The 24,388-nt window shown below is 36.3% G+C and overlaps 1 protein-coding gene across 1 annotated transcript; it reads left to right on the forward strand.

Moving 5' to 3' along the window:
* The first annotated feature begins 20,940 nt into the window (after positions 1 to 20,940).
* On the forward strand, positions 20,941 to 24,069 carry LOC116107331 (pentatricopeptide repeat-containing protein At4g38150-like). The gene is made up of 3 exons (XM_031393608.1): positions 20,941 to 21,017; positions 21,816 to 21,898; positions 23,372 to 24,069. Exons 1-3 carry the CDS (start codon positions 20,941 to 20,943, stop codon positions 24,067 to 24,069), a joined length of 858 nt encoding a protein of 285 aa, XP_031249468.1.
* The last annotated feature ends 319 nt before the right edge of the window (positions 24,070 to 24,388 follow it).

Here is a 24,388-nt window from a genome sequence, read left to right on the forward strand (position 1 = left end):
TACCACTCTAATTCATTGTTTGTGTTCTATAGGTGATTGGGAGAAGGGTAAAAGTTTATTTATTGCGATGATTCAAAGAGGTGTGGATCCTGACGTTTATACTTATAGCATTTTAATGAATGGTTATTGCTTGGGAGATAGAATTGGTGATGCAAGGGAGTTGTTTGATTCTAGAACTAGAAAGGGCTATAGACCTAATATTCTTTGCCACAATACTTTAATCAATTGGTATTACAAGAATAGAAAAATCAACAAAGCTCTTAGTCTCTATCAAGAGATGATTTCAGAAGGAATTCGGCCTGATGTGATTATATATAACATGTTGCAGTAGGTGCCCTAGAGCCAATCAATTATTGTAAAATTGACTTTGTAATAAATGTTTATTTATCAATAAAAGGCATATTCTACTATATCACGTAAATCATATTATATGTATTGATTTATGTCCTTAGGATGGTAGAACCGTGACGAGGGTATCAAGTGTTTCAAATCTTGATAGTGAGAACCCTAGGATCACATATGGTGGCCATTCTAGAAACGTCCATAGCCCTAGTATTATTCAGACCAAGGATAGAAATAATATGGTAAGGCTTTCATAGTGTTGAATGAGCCTGTCAAAAGGTAGTGATTGATCTTACTTGTCAAGGTTGTTTGTCGACAACCTGGTGCAACGCATGGGTGCTTGCTAGAGGCAAGTTCACTAGATAGACCCACCAGAGGATTTCATATGGATGGTAACCCCAGTGTCTATGGAATAAATCTTCTAACGGATGGTAGTGTATGTGATCCTTAGACTTAAGATCACTAGAGTGCCTTGTGCACCAATTGGTGTAGTTTGATACTAGCCTAATGTAGTTCTATTCAAAGTTATCAATATGGTAGTGATATTCGTACATTGAGAAGTGTATCGAGACTATGGTGGATCAACAAATGATTCATCACTCTTGGGTACGAAAGAAGTTATCTCACTGGGTAATTTAGTAAATGGCAATGACACTAAATCTGTGGCCACAGTGGGATTGAGTTGATGCTCAATCCAATTTGATATTCCTGTCATTGGTCCAGTAACTGAATACAAACATATCGAAGATATTTGAGGTTGACACTATTTCTGCACCTCAGTCTCGATGAGATAACAGTTGATGAAAGGATTTGATTGCACGATAACCAAACCATTGATAGGTTATGGTTTCGTTGAATCCGAATCTATTAGGTGGCCATGATGCCTTGTTAGAGGCCATTCTTGGTCTGTGTATAGTGAGATGATTAATTGGTGTTAATCGCGATACTACTCACTGTTGATATGATAAGGAGCCTACGGGTCATACACTTAGAAGATAATTTAATAATCAATTTGTGAGAAGGGTATTTTCATCTTTCCAGACGAAATGGTATTTTGGTAATCTCACAGTATAGTTAAATTTCCTAAGGTTGTTGCCTGTATTTAATTTTAATATTAAAATTAAATTAGTGAGATTATATTTAAATGAATTATTATTAATTAGATATTATTATATTATTATATATAAATGAATTATTACTATTAATTAAATATTAATATATTATTATATATTAATTGATTTTAATTATAATAATAATTAATTAATTAATATACCATAAAGGGTGTGTTTGGTTGCAAGGGTGAACTAGGGTTGGAGCCCATGGCTATTCTTAAGTGGAATAGGGTTTTAATTGTTACACTATATAACTGCAACTTAAAATTAAAACAATGGAGAATTATTCATTCAATTAAAACCCTAGCCACCCTATAAAACCCCTCCCCAGTCGAGTATTTCCTAAGTATCCCTTGACCATTGAGAACCTAGAAAATGCACGCCTAGGAAAGAAGTTTATTTTAAAATCCTATTTAAAGAATAAACCTGTAGTTTAAAAATATTTTTTTTAATTTAATTTAATTTCTAAACTATAGCAAGTTCTGTACAAGTCAAAAAATATAGTTTACTTTCTTGGAGTAAATTATGAAATCTATAGTAATACTTACTAGAACATACACACTTTTACAAAAATTTACTAGCAATTTGATTTCCTTTATTAACACCAACATATATACTCCATTATGATATGGACATATTTACTGCATTATGAGATATAAACATAATTACTATACTAAATACTAGCAAAACCATTCAGTAGTCATAATTAAAACATCCTTTCATGCTCATAGTGTCCCTCGAAATCCTCTACCAACTTCATGCCTTAATCCTTACCTACAAAATATTTTAAAATATTTCGTGGGGTGAGCACTAATCCCTCAGTAAGGGAAAATGGTCATTTATAAACTATTAAGGTTCATTATACAAGTATATTACTTAAGACCTTACCTACCTACAAAACATGACCTTCATTCTTTGACATAACAAGTTCATAAAACATATCATATACTTTGAACTTTTCTCATAAACATAAGTCATGACATAACAATACATAATATAACATAGAACATATATGACTTATGAAATATTCATGTACCTGGCATGCTTATTTCTTTTGTCTTTATACTTGATGTTTTCATTAGTCTTTGTTATCCGATCAGATTTATTTGAACCATTACCTTGTTCTTGGTCGTCACCTTAAAGGACTCATGGTTCCCATAAGAATTCCATTCCTTTTATCTAGGTTTATACCTCAAGAGACTCATATAATTCATTCTTTAACATTTCATTAATTTTTTCATAAGTCAACTAAATAAACTATATGCATTACCATTATGAATGCAAACATATGAAATAACATCTCCCATGCTCAATCATACTATATTCTCCTACTAAACTTCTAAACTTCTAAACTTAATTCATTCAATTTCTCATACAATACAAGGAATTTCAATAGTAAGATTATTCATGGGTTTATTAGAATTAAAAACAAATGGGAATTTCCATTAAGAAGGTGGATGCCATATAGTTCGTCACTTTTCAAGGAATTTTTCCCTTATCTTCCAATTTGAATTGATTTTTGACTAAAGCATAAAAGTTTTAGGTATATTTCTCAAAGTTTTAATAATTCAAGAATCAACTCAATCGGACTTCTATAACTTCAGTTATGACCGATTCAGTGAAGCATGTACAGTATAAGTCTCAAAAAGCCAAATCCGAATTCTATTCATTTTAACCATATCACCTTCATTTGCACATATCATTTGCCATATCATTCTAAGTATAAAAGGCCATAAAAACCTCCCTTTTTACAAAACCAAAAAGTGCCAAAACATCGTCCAACTACAAATCTCTTAATTGGCATAATCGTCTTCCATATTCACACATACACCAATCAACACACCCATTTAAACAATCCATAACCAAAACATAGCATCACACTCATATTAACATAAATAAATGTAAGTTTCATAAACCCTAGGTGTTATCAATTGTATTCATAAGGGAGATTTTTTCCTTACCTTAGTATTCAAAGGACAAAAACACTCCTCCTTAGCTCCAAAGGTTCCCCTTTCTACCTTATACACATAACCACTTATGAATTTCTCTTTTAACTAAAAGATCATAACAACTAGGGTTTTGAAACTCACCTTAAACCCTGAAATTGAAGTTCTTTGAGTATGGATGGTGATCTCCTTTGAAAATCAACTTAAAATCCTATGAAAATTTGAGAATAAAATGCTTGGATTAGTGGCTTTTATGGTGGATTTGAGAGATGAAGAAGAATATGATGCATTTGGGGTGTACAAGGCCGACTCCTCTCTCTTAAAACCTTGTAAATATTTATTCCATTGGTACTCTATTATGATTGGTCAATAAAAAATAGATATAAGGGTTACTTGGCATAAATTCTTCATATAATGACGTTTTGGTCATTTCTACCATAACATAATGATTAGCACTCATTTAATGCCATTTGACTTCTTTAGAACACTTAACAATTAAGCAATCCCATTAGATAAATGACTAATTTACCCTTGGTGCACTTTTATGGATACTTAAATCATATGGATTTTTATAAAAAGACCATTATACCCTTGGTTACCGTTTACGCCATTTAACCATATCAATCAACTTTATGACCATTCTACCCTCATTTCTCTTCAATGACATCACCCCTTACACTTTATAATGGCCACATCTCAAAATACATGTAAATTGACCATTTTACCCTTCCATTAGAAAATTACTTAAAAAGGTAAATTTCATACCTTAGGGCATTGGAATAATAACGCGGGGTTTACACACCCTATCTCTCTCTCTCTCTCTCTCTCTCTCTCTCTCTCTCTCTCAAGAAGAAAACTTCTCTTATTTTTCTTTCTTGATTCTTGAAGCCCTTGATTGTTCTAGAAAAATAATCAAAGGTTCTGCAGATTATCTTCGTGTGGACTTCCGTGTGTGCGATCCTACTTTGGATTGATTGGCGAAAAATTATGTGAATAGTAGATTGTGAACAGTAACCATAAATAGTAATTGTGAATAGTAACTGTGAACAGTCCCATGACCCGTTGGCTTTCCTAGGGGACTAAAATCCCATCTGGCCCATTTCAAGCGAACAAGCCAAAATAGGTTGATTAGGTAGGCCAACAATCTTAATCCACTCTAGTTGATAGCTCCTACTACCAACCGCAAATGTGAAGTAAGCCAACAAGCCAATCACACAATCCAACGGCCTAGCCATCGTCCTCAAGGGTGATTCCCAGTATTAGTAGAGTGGACACTACATGTTGCCATGTACATTTAACATGTGTACTTCTCTACTAGGCTTATAACGTGTTTATCAACCTTCACTGTGGCGAACAAGTAAAACTGTCATTTTAAGTCGACCCATCATCATTAAGGAAAACTCTAATGAATTTTAATCTCCCACTGGTAGAAGTGTACCCTTCGCTATGGCGAACAAGGTTCCGACGAATAGTGGTTTGATTAAAACCATGGTGATGGAAGGCATACGTGACTTAATGTATCTGATTTGAGGGTTTTTATTTAATGTCTCACCAAATTATTATCTTTGTTAGAATGTCATTTTTTGGCATGTTATTGAACATTCAACCTTAGCATGCATTCTAAACAAAATAAAACGTGCCAGTACATGGCCCACGAAAACTGATTTCCTCTAGCCTAGAAGAATCAATGGGTCAACCTAGGGTTTAAAAATAAATCTTGGATCTTCAAGTTATTCCTCTTCATAGCTCCTTTGTTTCTTCTTCACGATCATTACAAATAATTTTATAATAAAAAACCAATTCTAATTTACATCAATAAAATAGAAACCTCGCGTTACATACGAGGGGAGTGAGATGAGGAGAAGAAATACATGGAGATTTAAGAGAGAGAGGTAGGAAACGTAGGTCCTATTTGTTTATAAAAATGACAAACAAACCCGATAAACAATAAACAATAGGTCTAAGGCTTATGTACTGGGCACCATGCAATTATCAAACAAGAACATGTATACTTTCAAAACAATCAATTTTTGAATTGGGTGGGTTGAATTATCAAGTTACCACCTTAAACGTGCAGAATGAATATTGGCTTTAAAGGTTAAAAAACTATAATTTAGCCCCTGTGCAAAAAACGGAACAATAGGTTTCTTCCGCGGCGAAGAAATTCTTCGCCTTGACGAAGTTCATGCACACATGGTTGCTATGGCGAAGTTTTATTTTTTTGTGACGACCATGAACTTCTAGAAAACACAAATCATTCCAGAGAGTTTTATGCTGCGACGAAGTTTTATTTCGCCACGGCTAGATCTACTTTTCTAGAATTTCACCATGGCAAAGGTTTATTTCGCCATGGCCAGATTCACTTTTTGCATTTCGCTATGTGAAGTGTTATTTCACCTCGCCTAACATCGCAAAATAGTGAATCAGGCACAGTAACGTGTTTTGCAAATTTTCACATAATGACACGGATCCAAATCAAATCGAATGCTTAAACATTTGACCAGGATACCAACCAACCAATACACATTCAATCAACACATTATTTAATCAATTGATTAATTAAGACATTCAACATACAAAATTTTTCTAGATTAAAAAAAAAAAAACACTTCAAATCATGCAATAACATGTTATCAAACATCAATTAAACAATATAATCTAATACTCGAGGCTCTGATACCACTGTAAGTAATCGATATACCATATGCAACAGAAAAGCAAAAATTCAATCAGTAAATCAATCACCTTTCTTTGCCTAGATCCGAGTATAGATTATACCGTTTACATGTTTATAAACAAAAATCTGTATAAAGTAAATCCATTCAAGGATTAGAATACTTATGTACGTTTGGAGACTCCTTCGAATATCTTTGATTTCGGATAGGAACATTGTTCACGATTTCTATTTATCGTCTACTGTTCACGGTCACTGTTCACCATCCACTATTCACGTGATTTTTTGCCAATCGATCCAAAGTAGGATCGCGCTCATAGAAGTCCACACGAAGATAATTCGCAGAACCCTTGATTATTTTGCTAGAACAACCAAGAGCTTCAAGAATCATGAAAAAAGAACAAGAAAAGTTTTCTTCTTGAGAGAGAAAGAGATAGGGTGGCTAGGGTTTTAATTGAATGAATAACTCTTACATGTTTTAATTTTAAGTTGCAGTTATATAGTGCAACAATTAAAACCCCATTCCACTTAGGAATAGCCATGGGCTCCAACCCTAGTTCACCCTTGCAACCAAACATACCCTTTATGGTATTTTAATTAATTAATTATTATTATAATTAAAATCAATTAATATATAATAATATAATAACATTTAATTAATATAATAATTCATTTAAATATATACAGAGATATATATTTAAATATAATCTCACTAATTTAATTTTAATATTAAAATTAAATACAGGCAACAACCTCAACAAATTTAATTGCACTGTGAGATTACCAAAATATCCTTTCATCCTAAAAGACGAAAATACCTTTCTCACAAATTGATTCTTAAATTATCTTCTAAGTGTGTGACTCGTAGCCTCCTCATCATATCGACAGTGTGTAGTATCACGATTAACACCAATTAATCATCCCACTACACACATACCAAGATTGGCCCCTAGTAAGGCATCGTGGACACCCGATAGATTCGGATTCAGCGAAACCGCAGCCTGTCAATGGTTTGGTTACCGTGCAATCAAATCCTTTCATCAACTTTTATCTCATCGAGACCGAGGTACATAAATAGTGTCAACCTCAGATATCCTCGATATGTTTGTATTTAGTTACTTGACCAATGATAGGAATATTAAATTGGATTGAGCATCAACTCAATCCCACTGTGGCCACAAATTTAGTGTCATTGCCATTTACTGAATTACCCTATGAGATAACTTCTCCCGTACCCAGGAGTGATGAATCCTTTGTCGATCGACCATAGTCTCGATACACTTCTCAATGTAGCCAATCACTTTCGTATTGATAGCTCTAAATAGAACTACGTTAGGCTAGTGTCAAACTACACCAATTGGTACACAAGGCGATCCGATGATCTCAAGTCTAAGGATCACATGCACCATCATCCGTTAGAGAACTTATTCCATAGACACTGGGGTTACCATCCATATGGAATCCTCTGGTGGGTCTGTCTAGTGAACTTGGCTCTAGCAAGCACCATTGCACCAGGTTGTAGGCAAACAGCTTTGACAAGTGAGATCAGTCATTGCCTTTCGACAAGGTCGTTCAACACTATGATAGCCTTACCATATTATCTGTGTCCTTGGTTAGAATAATACTGGGGATGTTTCTAGAATGGCCACCATATGTGATCATAGGGTTCTCACTATCAAGATTTGAAACTCTTGATACCCTCGTCACGGTTCCACCATCCTAAGGACATATATCAATACATATAATATGATTTATGTGATATAGTAGAATATGCCTTTTTTTGATAAATAAACATTTATTACAGAATCAAATTTACAATAATTGATTGGCTCTAGGGCACCTACTCTAACAATTGCAACTAAAAAACTTGAAATTTCAATGGAGGATATAGAATTAATGGAGAAGTATTGAAGAAAATGATGAATTATTGGAGAAATATTGAAGAAGATGATGGAAAGTGGAAGAATATATGCGTTGGCCGATTTTTAACCAAGTAACCCAAAGATTTTTTTTTTCTTTTAACAAAAATCTCAATATTTATCACTTGCATTTAATAACTTAAAACATCATTTCACTTTTTGCCCTTAAAAAATTTCTTTTAATTACTCCTCAATCCTTCATCATCTTTATCTTGTCAAGTTAACAAAATATCATCATTCTTTTACCACCTTACCCCTAAGGCATGTGCATGGTAGTTAACTTAGCACATAAAGTTAAAGACTATTTTACCCTCAGACATACTGATGGGCTTTATAAAGAGTCAAGACAAGCTCCAGCTCAATATGCCTAAGAGTTGAGGATAGATATAGTACTTGAGTCCTTAGCCTCGAAAAGGGGCCATCAAAACGGCCAAAAACAAAAGGCTAGATTATAGGTTTTTCGAAAGAGGATGTTGATTAGTGCATCACCCTCACAATGATGCATTAGTAATCAAGGCATAGATTAACAACAGTGAGATATTCAAAATTATGGTAAATGATGGAAGTGCAATAATATCATCTACCTCACCACATGCCACAAGATAGGGTTTAGTGAGTGAGACTTGAAGCCTTCTCTAACACCCTTGTACGGGTTTACTGGGGACCATGTAGTGTAGGGATTTAATTGAATGAAGGGCAGAATAGGGAACAAAAATTTTATTTGAAACCCATAAACCCGAATCATAGATCGATGTTAAAAACCCGTTCAAAACAAACATATACATAAGATTAAACAAACATTATAATAAAACATTTTATTAGAGGCTCCTTCGAGTGTTGTAGCAAAATGCCCCCACTTCAAGAATTGAAGTGCATGAACGGAAATCCACACAAAGACAAGAATCCTCATATGATCAATTTTCTTGTTTGTTTGAGGAGGTTCAAAGAAGGAAAAGGGTAAAAATTTTCTTCAGAAAATTTTCTTTCTAAACTTTTAGTCTTGGGTGGCAAGGTTGAACTAAATGATATTTTTTAGGGTTATGTGCCTTTTTATAGGCAAACCCTAACCTTAATTACCCTTGCACAATTACAAGAGTGCCCCCACTAATATCTAACTAACTTAGACTTTACTTAGTCCCTTAGAAAAAGTTGGTTTGGTATTTTATTATTATTGCTTTAATCATACAATAATAATTCACTATTTAAAATGCATATATACCAATATATTAATTTAAATAGCGATAATTTGTTTATTTAATATATACGCCAATATATATGTTTGAACAAATATGCAATCTTACAAATTCAATCCATTATTTAAATTGGACATTGGCGACCACCTTCCAGGCGACAACCTTCTAGCAAAATTAATTGCACCGTAAGAATTACCTGTAAAACCCCTCCCTACTCGGGTATTTCCTAAGTATCCCTTAGCCAATGAGAACTTAGAAATTGCACGCCTAAGAAATAGGTTTGTTTTAAAACTCCCTGTAATTTAAAAACAATTTTTTTTTTATTATTTCTAAACTATATTAAACTCACTATATAAGTCAAATAATATAGTTTCCTTTCTTGGAGTAAATTATGAAATGCATAGTAATAATTACTAGAACATACACACTTTTACAAACTTTACTAGCAATTTTATTTCCTTTATTAACACAGACATATTTACTCTATTATAGAACATGAACATATTTACTACATTATGAAATATGAACATAATTACTTCACTAAATACCAGCAAAACCATTCAATAGTCATCATTAAAACCAAGCATAACAACATCCCTTCATGCTCGTAGGATCCCTTGGAATCTTCTCCTAGCTTCATGCCTCAATCCTTACCAGCAAAACATATAAACATCATGGGGTGAGCGCTAATCACTCAGTAAGGGAAAGGGAATATAGCTATTCTAACTTTTATGGATGTCTTACACATATAAAACGTTCATAAATTTACAACATATTATTCATTGTCAATGTCATAAATCATAGTCTTGATGTTCACATTGACTTTCTTATACACATAAGTCATAGTATATTTAAAACATCCTAAAACACGAAACATATATGACTCATGCAACATTCACAAACATGACATGCCTATTTCCTGTATCTAGGTATATTACATTTTGTTTATCTTTATGAACTGATTGGATTCATTTGAACCATTACCTTGTTCTTGATTACCACCTCAAATGACTCATGGTTTTTGTAATAGCTTCTTTTCTACTAGTATACTTAAAAAAATATATTAAAAAAACACACATATTCTTTTTTACTAGTATACTAAAACAAAATATACTAAGAAAACACACATATTTATTATATGAAAAGTAGATAGGCCCAGATTTTTCTTTACTTAACATATAATTCTTTACATAATACAAAAATAGCATAAACTAAAACTTTTACAATTGTGGACAGAAGTGCCATTTCTCTCCACTTCTCGATGTCCATCCAACCGCTTCTCACCTATTTCCTGTAAAACATAGAAAAATAACGGGGTGAGCACAAAATGCTCAGTTAGTAAATCCTCTACTCTTCCATCCCCGTGACTTTCTCTTTGGTTCTTTCCTTACTCTATTCTTTCTCTTCTTCATTCTCTCTTTGTTCTTTCTCTGTTTCTAGTTCTCACTGTTCTTTGCTTTCTTTCTGTTCTTTCTTTCTCTCTGTTCTTTCTTTCTTTCCGTTCTTTCTTTCTTTCCGTTCTTTCTTTCTTTGTTGTTCTCACTAACCATGATGGAAATCATGGTAACATGCATGGATGGGATGCACATGCACTAATGCAAAGAAATGCATTTTCTCTCTTCTTTTCTATTTCTTATTCTATTTCTTTTCCTTTCTATTTCTTATTCTGTTTCTTTTCTTTTCTATTTCTTATTATGTTTCTTTTCTTATTCTGTTTCTTTTCTTTTCTATTTCTTATTATGTTTCTTTTCTTTTCTATTTCTTATTCTGTTTCTTTTCAAGCTCTTCTTTTCTTTTCTTTTCTTGCTTGCTCAAGCTTTCTCATTCTTTCTTAATCTTTCTTGCTATTCTTTCTTTTATTTTATTTTCTATTCTTTCTTTCTATTCTTTATTTTCTATTCTTTCTTTCTATTCTTTCTTTTCTTGCCGATCGGACTCATTTGAGGTATGGATTTAGAGCCTTGGCCATGTGAGTGAATTCTCTAATTCTAGGTACAGTCCTCATCCACACGCACTTTTGACAAACTGTACAATTTTTCTTTTTGAATTCTGAGGCCGCTCACTAAAGTTGTGCATGTGGGACTATGTCACTCACAGGCTCCCTATCGCAACAACCTTTTCTTCTTTTTATCTTTTTACACTTCTTTAACTAAAATTTCAGATTTGAATATCTTTAATATTCTCATTTCTTTCTATTTTCTCTTTAACATATTTTAGTGCTTTTTCATGCTCTTATGAAGGTGTATGCATGTAGATGGTTTCATGCTAATAATTCTTTCTAAATGCAAAGTTTAAATGCAAGGATGCCATGTAGCATAAAAATAAGTTTTTATCTACCATCTACAAACTCATATCAATTCATAAATGAATAAAACTCATGCATACACTACTATTAGACATTTCAACAAACATATTGCATGCATAATCAAACTCTAATTTGACTACAATTCTATCTCTTTCTCAAGCCACCAATATTTGGAGTAAAACTCCCTTAAACAATTGCTAAATCTGTCCAAAACAACACACTCCCAAAAATTCTACTCAACTCTTTCTAACTTCAACCAAACTTCAATTAATTATCATACAACCAAAACCACTTCTCATGGCTAACTTATATTCATCAATAATCATCAAACTCATCAATAATTCATCAATTTCATCAACAATTCTCAAAATCATAAGCATATACATGTATGTAAAATCTCTACACACTTGATTTTTCAAATCATAACTTGGGTGGGATTTACTTACCTTATATAAGAGCAATCCAACACTTTAAAAACCTTCTTTGATCTAACTTCCTTTCTCTTAAATCCTATGAGCATAAATCATCAAAATTCAATACTTTAAAAACTAAAAATCACTTCTTAATGCAAGGATCTTACCTATAGAAGCTTGAGATTGAAAATCCACTCAAAAACACCCAAAACCTATGAATTTCCTTTGAAGAAGAATTGAAGAATTTGAGAGAATATGGAGGTGAAAGTGTCGTGCATATGGGTAAGAGTGGCTACGGTTTCACTCTTCAATTTGATATAATATAAAAATTACATATTAGTTTCCCATTTTGCCCTTGCACTTTCTTTAAAATTCCATCTATGTCCCTTAGTCAATTACCATAATGCCCTTATTTTTATTGCATTCTCCATGAAATTCTATCTCTTTTCACTCCTCACTTTTTCAACTAATTTTGAGTGAAAAGACCATTTTACCCTTAATGCAAGTTTAAGGCATTTTCTTCACATTTTCTCAAAAGAACTTCAACAAAATCAACTAAGGATATAAGAACATAAATTAAATTACATACCTCCATTTCCATAAAATTTCCATTACTCTGATCTTGGTTTCACACCTTAAGGGACTTATGGACCTCATATACCATTACTCTAATCTTGGCCTTACGCCTCAAGAGACTCATGGAAACCTTTCTTTAACATTTCATAAACCCTCCAGAAGTCAACTAAACTAGACTATATACATTATCATTTATAATGCATTCATAAGGGATAACATCTCCCTTGAACATACATAAACATTACATATGCATTCATCATACATGTCATTTATAGCTAACTTACGGATACGCTTGTTCATAACGTTCATTCATCTAGCATATACCCATGACCACTTTCATAAATCTTTAGTCAATTGAGCGAAATTCCTTGTCATGAGTATATTCTTAATATTTCTCATTTTCTTGATTCGCTCACATTTCATGATACATAAGGAATTTCACTACATGTCTTTTACCGTTCTTGTTCATGTTAGGCCATAGGATTTATTTGGTGCCCTAACCGAATTTCTTTGACCAAAGAAATTCAGAATTTTTTATTTGAAAGGTGGATGTCGCATTCTTTTGCATGCCTATTATTCAATTATCATTCAAGCATTTCCCAAACACAAACCAAGTCATAAAAGCCGCATACAACCCTCCCTTTCACATTCAAACAAGTGCCAACCATCATCCAACTACAAGTCTCTTAAGTGGCAATATCCTCCTCCTTTTCCAACACAAACCCCAACCAACACTATTTCAAACAATACATAAACAAGCCATAACTTTATACATCAAACTAACATAACAAAAATTAAGGTTCACTAACCCTAGGTGTTGATAACATAGTTTAAAGGGAGGTTTTCCCCTTACCTTGGCAATCGAAAAAAAAAAAAAAACACTCATTCTTGGCTCCAAATAAACACCTTCACCTATAACAAGCATTAACACTCATGAAATTGCTTTAATACATTCAAACTCATCAAGCTAGGGTTTTAGGGGTTACCTTAACCCTTCAAATTGAATCTCCTTAAGGTGTATCTTGATCTCCTTGAAGAAATTGCTTGAAACCATAAGAAAATTTGAGAGCAAAATGCTTGAATTAGTGGCTTTAATGGTGGATTTGAGTGAGGAAGAAGAAGATAATGTATTTGGGGTGTACAAGGCCGACTCTTCTCTTTTGAAACCTTATAGATAGTTTATTTCATTAATACTGTATTGTGATTGGTCATTAAAAGTTAGATATAAGGGTCATTTGGCATAAATTTTTCATATAAGGGTGTTTTGGTCATTTCCACCAAAACATAATGATTAGCACTCATTTAATGCCATTTGACTTCTTTTAAATACTTGGTGATTAAGAAATCCCATTAGGTAAATGACTAATTTACACTCAGTGCACTTTTATGGATACTTAATTCATATGGATTTGTGTGAAAAGACCATTAGACCCTTGGTTACCGTTTAAGCCATTTAACCCTATCAATCTACTTTATAATCATTCTACCATTATTTCTCTTCAATGACATCACTCCTTACACTTTATAATAGCCAAATCTTGAAATGCATGCAAAATGACCATTTTACCCTTCCATTCAGAAGAGAAAAAAAATGACCTGTAAGGGTAGAATTTCGTACCTTAGGGCATTGGAATAATGACTCAGGGTTTACATTACCAAAATACCCTTCGTCCCAAAATGGTGAAATTGCCCTTATTCCAAATCTTTTTTTGATTTGTCTTTTAAGTGTGTGACCAATAGGCTCCTTATCATGTCGGTTGTGGCTAATATCGCAATTGACACTCAACCAATTGTCTCATTATGTACAGACCAAGATTGGCCTCTAGCCAAGCATTATGGCCACTTGATTGATTCAGATTCATTGTATCAACTGCCAGTCAACGATATGGTTACTATGCAATTGAATCCTTTCATCAACTATTATCTCATCAAGGTTTGAAGTACATAAATAATGTCAACTTCAAATATACTATCTTAGCCTATTTGTATTTAGTAATCTCAAACTAACGACTTAACAGAACTTTAGGAGCAACTCAATTCCACTATGGCCATAGTTTTATGATCCGAATTACTCAATGAGATAATTTTTCCTATACCTAAGAGTGATGAATCCTGTGTCAATCCACCATAGCCATGATGCACTTCTCGATGTGGCCAATCACTTCTATTCTAATAGCCCTAAACAGAACTATGTTAGGTCAGCATCAAACTACAATGATATTTACAATGGGGCTCTAGTGATCTCAAGTCTAAGGATCATATGCACCACCATCCATTAAAGGATGTATTCCATAGACATTGGGGTTACCATCTATATGGAATCCTCTAGAGGATTTGTTAAGTGAACTTGCCAACCACAAGCACCCATGCGTCACACCAAGTTGTCACCAAACAACTTTAACGTGCAAGATTTGTTACTATCTTTTGATAGGGTCTTTCAACGTGATGATAGCCTTACTGTATTATATGTGGCCTTAATTCAGGAAAATACTATGGCCACAAACAATTTCTAGAATGGCCACCAAATATGCTCATAGGGATTTTGCAATTTAAGACTTATTACTGCTTGATTCCTTCGTCACAATTCTACCATTCTAAGGACATATATTATAACATATGCGAAATATGATTTACATAACATAGAGATGCCTTTTACGCATATTAACGTTTTTACAAGTAGTCAATCAGTACAATGTGATTGGCTTCAGGGCACCTACCCTAACAATCTTCCACTTGCACTATAGCCGATCAATCATGTATCTAATACCGGATGATGCTAAGTGCCTATCATGCTTTTGTTGTGAGTGAACAACTTCAAGTTTAGTAATGAACTTCTTGGTCCAAACTACATTTTTGGTCACATTGGACAAAGTAGTATACTTAACTTCCATTGTAGAACCTGCTCAGTGGCTTGCTTGGAGCTTTTCCAACTAACTGCAGCATAGTTAAGGCAGAACACGTATCCTAATTGCGATTTAAAATCATCTTTGTCAGTCTAGAAACTAGCATCATGGTATCCTCCAACAATGAGCTTTTCTTCCCTTCCATAAACCAAGAATGCATCTTTTGTTCTTTTCAAGTACTTAAGATGTTCTTGACAACTGTCCAGTGTTGTTCACCTGGATCTGATTAATATCTACTACAATTGCTCAAGGTACATGAGACATCAATCCTGGTACATAACATAGCATACATGATAGACCCCATTGTGGATGCGTATAGGATCCTATTCATCTTATCTCTCTTCTTAAGTTTTAGGACACATTTCTTTAGAAAGGTATATGCCATATGACATTGGAAAAAATCCTTCTTGGAATTCCATGCTGAATCTCGATAACTCCAATTATTCACTAGTGCCAAGATGAGACTATGCCTGATGACAAGGCTGAGGCAAAAATCCTGCGCACCAAAGCTGCTCATTATATGCTTGTCGGAGATCAGTTATACAAGCGAGGGTTTAGCGCCCCTCTCATCCGATGTGTAGCCGACTATAAAACAGACTACATTATAAAGGAGATACATGAAGGGATCTGCGGTAATCCCAACATTGCATGATCCCTCACCAATAAAATTGTCCACAAGGATATTATTGGCCTCTACTTCCGGAAGACACTTTCAACTTTGTGAAAAAGTGTGACAAGTACCAACGGTTCGCGAATATCTCACGAGATGACAATGACTAGCCCTTGGCCATTCTCTATGTAGGGAATTAATCTCATCGGGCCCATGCCAACTGGAAAGGGGGAAGTTAAGTATGCTATGGTCGTGGTAGATTACTTCATTAAGTGGGTTTGGGTTGAGGCCGAGCCTTTGGTCGCAATCACTAACAAGAAACTCAAAGACTTTGTCTTCAAGAATATAGTGTGCCACTACGAGATTCCTCATACACTTATCTCTGATAATGGGTAGCAAATCGACAATAAGGAATTCAAATAGTTTAGCGATGAGTTGGGGATCCATAAAAGGTTCGCCTCAATTGCAAGACTGCAAGCCAATGGTCAGGTCGAAGCTGTCAACAAGACCATCAAGCACACACTAAAGGTCGGGCTTGGCACTGCCAAGGGCAATTGGGCCAATGACCTCCCAGAAGTTATATGGGCTTATAGAACAACTCCGAGAACCTCTACTTCGAAAACGTCCTTCTCGCTAGCATATGGCTACGAGGCTATGATTCTAGTGGAAGTAGGGACTGGTTCACTCAAGAGAGACCTATTCAATGAAACAGACAATGAAACACTTCTACGTGCAAGTCTAGACCTACTTGAAGAACACCATGACATGGCTCAGTTAAGGATAGCATCTTACCAACAGTGTACGAAAAGGTTCTTTGAATTTAAGGTCAGGAGAAGAGACTTTTAGATCGGTGACTTGGTTCTAAAAAAAGTCCTTCTCAGTACAAGGGAACCAAGTGTGGGGGTATTGGGACCTAACTGGGAGGGTCCATACCGCATTGCTAAGGTAATATGACCTGGAATGTATCACCCCAAGAGGCTTAATGGTTCTGAAGTACCACGAGCTTGGAATGCTGAGCATTTTTGCCCATATTACCAGTAATTCCGAACTCGCTCTTAATTTTATTCATTTCTTTTGCTTGTAAAGTTTTGCTTGTAATCTTTATGAATAAGATCGTTCTGCTTTATCTTGAAGCAATATTTGTGTCATGTTCTTTTGAATGATCTTGTTCATTACAATATTTTTACAAGTTTCCTGATCAGATGTATAATATTAGTCTTGTGAAGTGCTCGAATTATAGAAGTGCTATCACAAATGGCCGAAAATACTCCTTGTATATATATGTCAAAATAAGTACAATGGGCAGCAGAAAGATAAAAAGAAAAAGAGGAAGAGTTAAAAGGTAAGTTGTGCAAAAACAGAAGAGGCGATCACTGGTCCCCGCCTCTAGGCTCTGCGAGCGCGACCTCCATATCCGTCAGTTGGTCACCAACCATCCAATCAACTATTGGGTCCTCAGGGACGTATGCCTCTAGCTGGTCATCCTCTGAATGAGGCTTTTGTCCCTCTTCCTCCTCGGCATCATCAGCTTGGACCATGGAAGCAAGGATGTCCTGATATTCATTCGGAAGGTTAGTGAGGTCCATCCTTGGATTCCTTAGTTGCAAGCTGTAGATGGCCTGTATTGCCCAGTCAACGACTTTCCTCTTGAGTTCAAGATTTTTCTAGTTCATCTGCTCAATTAATGAAGCGACTCACCCTTGGAACAGCTTTAGATCCACCTCTAGAGCCCTCTTCTACTTCTCAGAGTTTTCCCATAGTTGAGCTCTATCTTCTTCTACCTTCATGGCACGCTCAGAGTTCGCCTTCAACTCCTTCTCTTTCTCGTCATACTCTTTGGTGTGTCTGACCGCTGTCCTTTGGAGCTCCTTGTTCTCCTCCCCTCTCTTCTCAAGCTCGGCCTTCTGGAATTCCATTGTGCGAAGGGCATAATTTCTCTCTACCAAGTACTGATTCGTCTGAATGTAGACCACTTTCACCTTTGCATCCAGAGCTGCGAAGTCCTATTTTAGCTTGGTATTCTCTTCCCTCGGCTTGTGGAACCCTCCAGTAGAGTCCAGGTCGATCTTTTGTTAGGCCATATGCAAGGCAAGCAAGGACTGTATGAGAAAAGAAACAAGAGTTGGCCTCCCTTTTCCCAAAAATCATAAAAGTTAGAAAGTCAATTGATATTAGAAAGTCCTCGACAAGAACGAGCTATTTTACCCAACTTTGCAATTGATGAGTAGTAGCCACCAAGTCCGTGGGTCGGGAAGACAAGAACTCCTTGAAGATTGCAGCCAGTTGGCACTCCAACAAGGTATACACCACCGGCTGTAGGTCCTTCAGGAGTTGCCCCATGGAATCTAACAAATGCGTGTCTGACCCCAGAAAAACTGGCACCTCGTCAACCCGTTATTTACCCATTCTCCTTTGGGCATGCGACCTCCCCCTCTCCTCTGCGCGAGCTCTCGAGCACCGTCAAAGTGCCAAGCACACTTCTCGGGGGCACCCCCGAGCGAAAAGCCTGGTAAGGCTGCAATCCCCTCGACGGTATCCCCAAGCCCTCTGGCTCAGACTCTGATTCCTCCTCGGCAAGTAGCTACTTCCTCTTCTTGGTTTTCTACTTAGTGACATGAGTAGCCACGAGCCGAGAAGCTTTTCCACGTCGCTCTGTGGGTGTTCGCCTTTCGGCGCCAATTTGTATCCCTCATGTAGGGATATCATCGGGGATCACCTTGGTTGGCTCGATCGGGTTGACCCGAGGAAACACGAACCTCCTAGTCCTTGTTGATGGCCTTGAAACCTTGGGTGGCATGGTCACTATGTGCCATGAAAGCATGTTAGTGAAAAGGTCACCTCAAGCAAAAGAAAGAGGGTCTAAGTGTGAAGATACTTAAGGGCTAAGGGTTCCTAAGATGCTTTCAGATTGAAAAAATCGTACTATCTTAAGTTCGCAGTAGTCACAAACAGTCTCCCATTGCGACTCTGCTCAGATAGATGACTGAATGTCACAATTCTGTTAAAGTCTATCAGAGCCATCAATCTAGTCGCCTTATTTCCTACAAAGAAACAAAAAGTTCGTTAAATATAAGAGCTGAAGAAAAAAGGGACAGTTCGTAAATCGAAGGAAAAGAAAACCTACTCCGCTCATTAAATTGGCAAATGCCATCATATTCAAAAAAGAAAAATTTGGTCTCATAAGCCCTGACATTACTAGGGTAACCAAATATTCCTCCCTCGATCATAGATCACTTCGAGAGAAAAAAAGAGTCTTTATCTTTACTCTTCTTTAGATAGTAAGCGCATGCGAGCTCCAGCGCTGTCAGCTCTCCAAGACCATTTTCGCCACATGCAATATACACAGCAACCGCTATCATATATTCATTAGGTGTCAATTGCAGTGGCGCGACCTCGAAGTGGTCGAGGATCGATCTATCGTAGAGGTGAAAAGGTATCAATGCCCCACACTTAAAGATCGCCTTGGAGATCGTGGCCATTCCCTCTGGGGGATTCTGAGCTGTGTACATCCTATGATGTTAGACATCCATGCTAAGCATGAACTGGTCCACCACTTTCTATATCTCATCCCGGGTGGCCACTGATAATGCTTCTTGCACGAGACCTGCTGAGGTGTTTGGCACCTATGAGCTCGTCCCCTCGGCTGCTTTGGTCACTGAAGTATCCATTGCTCCTAAAATCTAAAAAAGGGGCGACATGCAGAGATAACTCAGTCTCTGTACAGTGTTTCGTAGGATGACAGGGAAGAGCAAAAGAAACCCTAGTTTACCTTCCTTAACCCCTAGAAAAACCCTAAAAACCCTTGGGAATGAATTCCCAAGAATCCATGCCCTAAGTTCTCACTTTTTACAAAGAAAAAAGTTCTCTTCTTACCACTGTCCAGAAATATGCACCATGTAAGCTAACCAAGCAGTTCACACCCACCATTACGTAAAATAAAGCTTTTAAAAAAAAATAATATAAGAAAACGAAGTAGAAGCCCTCCTTACCTCTTAACTGCTAGAACGAACTTCCTGTTGTAACGAATAGTGTGTATCAACTAGAAGAAGAACAGACTGATTTCGCGAGTGCAAGAGTTTTGTTTTTCTCTCTGAAAATGTGAGTTCTATGATAAAACTTGAGGTGAACCTAGGGTTTTATAGGGGGAAAGACAATGATTGGTTTCCCTAAGCAAGCGATGCTTGGGCGGGATACGTTTCTCGCTATTGATTACAACCACGTGTCATTAAACTACAAGAAGAGTAACCTTCACACTTCGTGGATGCCAATCAACGTTTACCTCTATTAGAGCAACCAAGCGTCGGCATGGTTACCTCCTTAACATTAAATGTGCCCTCATCCGCATTTAATGCTCTGAAAGGGAATATCATTTCAGCATGGCTTACATTTAATGGGCATACTGGCATTTATTGCGCAATAGACATATCTGTCAGAACAAAGTTATTTTATTGACTAGACTAGTTGTCAAGCATAACGGATAACATCTGAAAAGGTCATTCGAGTAAAAAGCTCTTTGTCATGTATTGATTTCGAAACGATGAGATTCCTAATTTTTGGTAAAAATGTGCTAAGTATTTTCAGGTCGCGAGTGACGGATGAAATTCATAAAGCATGTTAGTATAGCACTGAGTAGGGTCCGACCCACGTCACTGAATTTGTGGGAGAAGACCGCCTTAGGTCATTTGTGCTATTCTTAAAGACCTATGTTGTGGCCTCCTTACAGCTCGATGGTCGTGTTGAACCACTAGTTTCACATTATCTTAACTGCTTGTCTCATACAGCTCGATCAGACGTCACTCGGGATAAGTCAAGTCATGGCATAATCATGAAGTTCTCAAGGTTCAATCCTTAAACCTTAAAAACTTGGGCGCGGTGGGGAGGGGGGTAGGGTTGGGGTGGTGGGGGCTGCTTCTGTTATACCTAAAAAATCAAGGTTGAAGTAAGCTTATGCCAACAAGGCCAATCAGAGTTTATGAAGGCTTTGTGCCATCTAGACGCGGCCATGTTGCACAAGTACGGAAGAGGTAAGGTTGTCGTCATTGTGGCAGGTGAATGCCAGGCTTGTGAGTGGCTAGGAATTGTCCACCTACCCAAGCCCTATGTGATTTAAGAGGGGGAGGGGGGGGGGGGGGGGGGGTTGCTGCTTCTGTTATGCCTAAAAAATCAAGGCTGATGTAAGCTCATGCCAGCAAGGGCCAATCAAAGTTTAGGAAGGCTTTGTGCCATCTAGACGCGGCCACATTGTGCAAGGACGGAAGAGGTAAGGTTGTCTTCACTGTGGCAGGTGAATGCCAGGCTTGTGAGTGGCTAGTAATTGTCTACCTGCCCAAACCCTATGTGATTTAAGGATGTCTCCCGTGCAAACATCCAATGGGAAGCAGGTTAGGAATTATACCACACCTGTCTGACTACAGAATCATGATTACTACCTTGAATCCCCCAACTATAAATAGAGGGCTCCTCACTCATTTACGAGATTGACTCATCTTTAGTCTTCAAAAGCATACTCTCTCTCTCTCTCTCTCTCTCTCTCTCTCTCTCTCTCTCTCTCTCTCTTCATAAATATATTTCAATTCCCTCAAGATTGTAATTCAGCTCGTTGAACGCGACCTGACTGTAACCATCTATTAATACAACCATAGTGGACGTAGGATTTGCTTTTGGGCATCAGAACCACTTTAAAAACCACTTCTCCTTTATTCTCTCATTGCATATTTCCATATCACGTGTAATTTCTAAGTCCGCTTAGCACTTTGCATGTGTGAATCGTTGGTGTCAAAATCAAACATTAACACTAATAATGGTGAAGATAATGATGGTAGATACAACAACAACTATGTCTATCAGAACCCTCCCGAGCCAATACCAAATAAGCTATTGAGGGGAAGGAGACCATTTAATAATCATAATCCGTCTCAATACTCTTCTCACACTCATTTCAAAAACTGATGAAAATGCAAAATGTCATATTTACCCCCCTTAATGTATAGTCTTTTATACTTATTTGCTGCCTAAATGTACTCATGCAAATGGAGGCGTTAATTGCAAAACGGAACTAATTAAGTGAATTTGGACAGTTTCGACATTGTTTTGTAATCTGGGCATAACTCTCTCATCGGAGCTCCGATTGAGATGATTCAAAATGCTGTAGAACCATAAGAAACAGATCTACAACTTTCATGTTTTGAGTTTGGAGATATACTCGCTGCATAAAGGTTGGAATTGGGCTTCAAATTGATGCACCTGCATTGCCGACATTCTGGAACATTCGGCCTTGCCATGCTATTCAAATAGGCAGATTATTACAAGAAGATTTCAGGACCTGTTGCATGCAAGTTACAGCTGGACACGCCACCTTCCTATTTTTATTTTAGGATGTTATCTTATTTTCAATTAATTAGAATCTGATTAGGATTAATGTTATTTTGGGATATTAGAATATCTTTTAGGAGATTTAGTGGGATTAAAATACTTGAACTGGATTTTTGTAAAGGAAGTTGATCAGATTAGGGTTTGACATAGACCACACCTCTCTTTTCCTCTCTTCTGCAATTTTCCTTTGTATTTTCGTGATGGCCATGAGTGGCTGATTTTTTATAACTTCGTTGAAGGAAACGGAGGCCTCAGAATCAATAAACTGTGAGATCTAATCTATTTTTTTTAGTGTTCAATTTTAGTGTTTGAGTATTGGATGTTCTTCTATGCTTATTGTCATGATTGTTGCATTTAATTACTAGGAGGCCTACTAGTTTATTAATTGTTGCAATCTACTGCTAAGTTAGATATCAAATCCGTAATTGTTTGATTCCTCTAACTTGTGAAGCAATTAGGGTTAATAATTTGCTGCGTCAGGAATTAGTAATCTTAAGAAGAACACCCAACTAAATTAAATACAACCGCTTGAGTTTGTGTTGATTAGCTTCATCGATCTCTCTAATTCTTAAGGCTACCACTAGATTAAATCTTGAGCGCTTGTCTAGGGTTGTTTAGTGGTAAGATTAATTAAGATCGTTTGTTTCCTAATTAATTACAATTAAGGAGAGATAGGAAAATAGTTCCAACGGTGAATATTCAAAGTAAGAATTGATTTATTTTTTGCATCAATGATCAGTTGTAAGATTCCAATGGTGGATGTTTACGGAGACCAAGTTTCGTTATTTTGATTGACTTAGATTTGAATTGCTTTTGTTTTTTTTTTTTCCTGAGATTGTTTCTGTCTTACTAAAACCCCCCCTCAGCCTTGTTCACATAACATAAAATTCGGCTAGACACTCTCCATGGGAATTACCCTGACCCACACTACTACATGTGTTTTTAGGTTTTAATCTTGGTTGCCCACGATAGCACGCCAATAACACTAACAAAGCTCGCCCTCAACCATCCGAGGTTGCCGATGATGTTCAATCAAACGAGAATTTCCTAGAAAAATTCAAACTGTCTGTGGAGAAGAAGGCAAAAAAGCCCTCACAAAATGATGCACCAACAGCAACACAACACAAGATTGATCCTCCCCAAGACGCGAACGAGATCTTCAAGAAAATGAAGGAAACGGGTCTCTTTCCAGATGCTGTTACTATGCACGATGGACTCTGCAAAGACGGTCTTGTTCAAGAAGCAATGAAACTTTATGGTTTGTTGCACGAAACAGGTACCATTCCTAAAGTTGTTATTTACACTGCTGATGTTGATTGCTGTTGCAAGGCTCATAAATCAGATGATGCAAAGAGGATTTTTAGGAAAATGCAGACCGATGGCATCTCTCCAAATGGCTTTAGTTTTGGTGTGTTAATTCAAGGTTTATGTAATGCTAACGAGTTAGAAGATGCTATTGACTATTGTATTGAAGTGTTAGAAGCTGGTCATTCTCCGAATGTTACAACTTTTTTTGGATTAGTTGACGGTTTGTGCAGGGAGAAAGGTGTTGAAGAAGCTCAGAGTGCTATTGCAACATTGAGACAGAAGGGATTTCTTGTTAATGATAAAGCTGTTATAGAATACTTGAACAAAAAAGCTCCTTTTTCATCATCAGTTTGGGAAGTAATCTTTGGGAAGAAATCGTCTGAGAAACCATTTTAATTTTTTTCTTTTTCTTATATATTCTATTAATCTGAACAAGTTTAAGTTCCGTGCCTTTTCTTGAGTGCATGTGAAACCAGTATCAAAAGTATCCTGAATTTTAGTGTAATATCCAACATCGCTTTGAAAGTGTTGTGGCAGTCAGCAGAACTACAGAGTTATAGTTGGAATCTAAAGAAACAAAAATAAATTTGAAATTTGAGGGTGCACTTGTTCATTATTATATACTTTTTAGAATAATATTTTGAAAAAGGTAAAATTGGGTGGTTATTACGATGTAGGATTTGAAAATTAACAAAAATACCCCCTAGATTTGTTT

This window comes from Pistacia vera, unplaced genomic scaffold, assembly GCF_008641045.1.
Source record: "Pistacia vera cultivar Batoury unplaced genomic scaffold, PisVer_v2 Contig531, whole genome shotgun sequence".
In the NCBI taxonomy this organism is placed as follows: domain Eukaryota; kingdom Viridiplantae; phylum Streptophyta; class Magnoliopsida; order Sapindales; family Anacardiaceae; genus Pistacia; species Pistacia vera.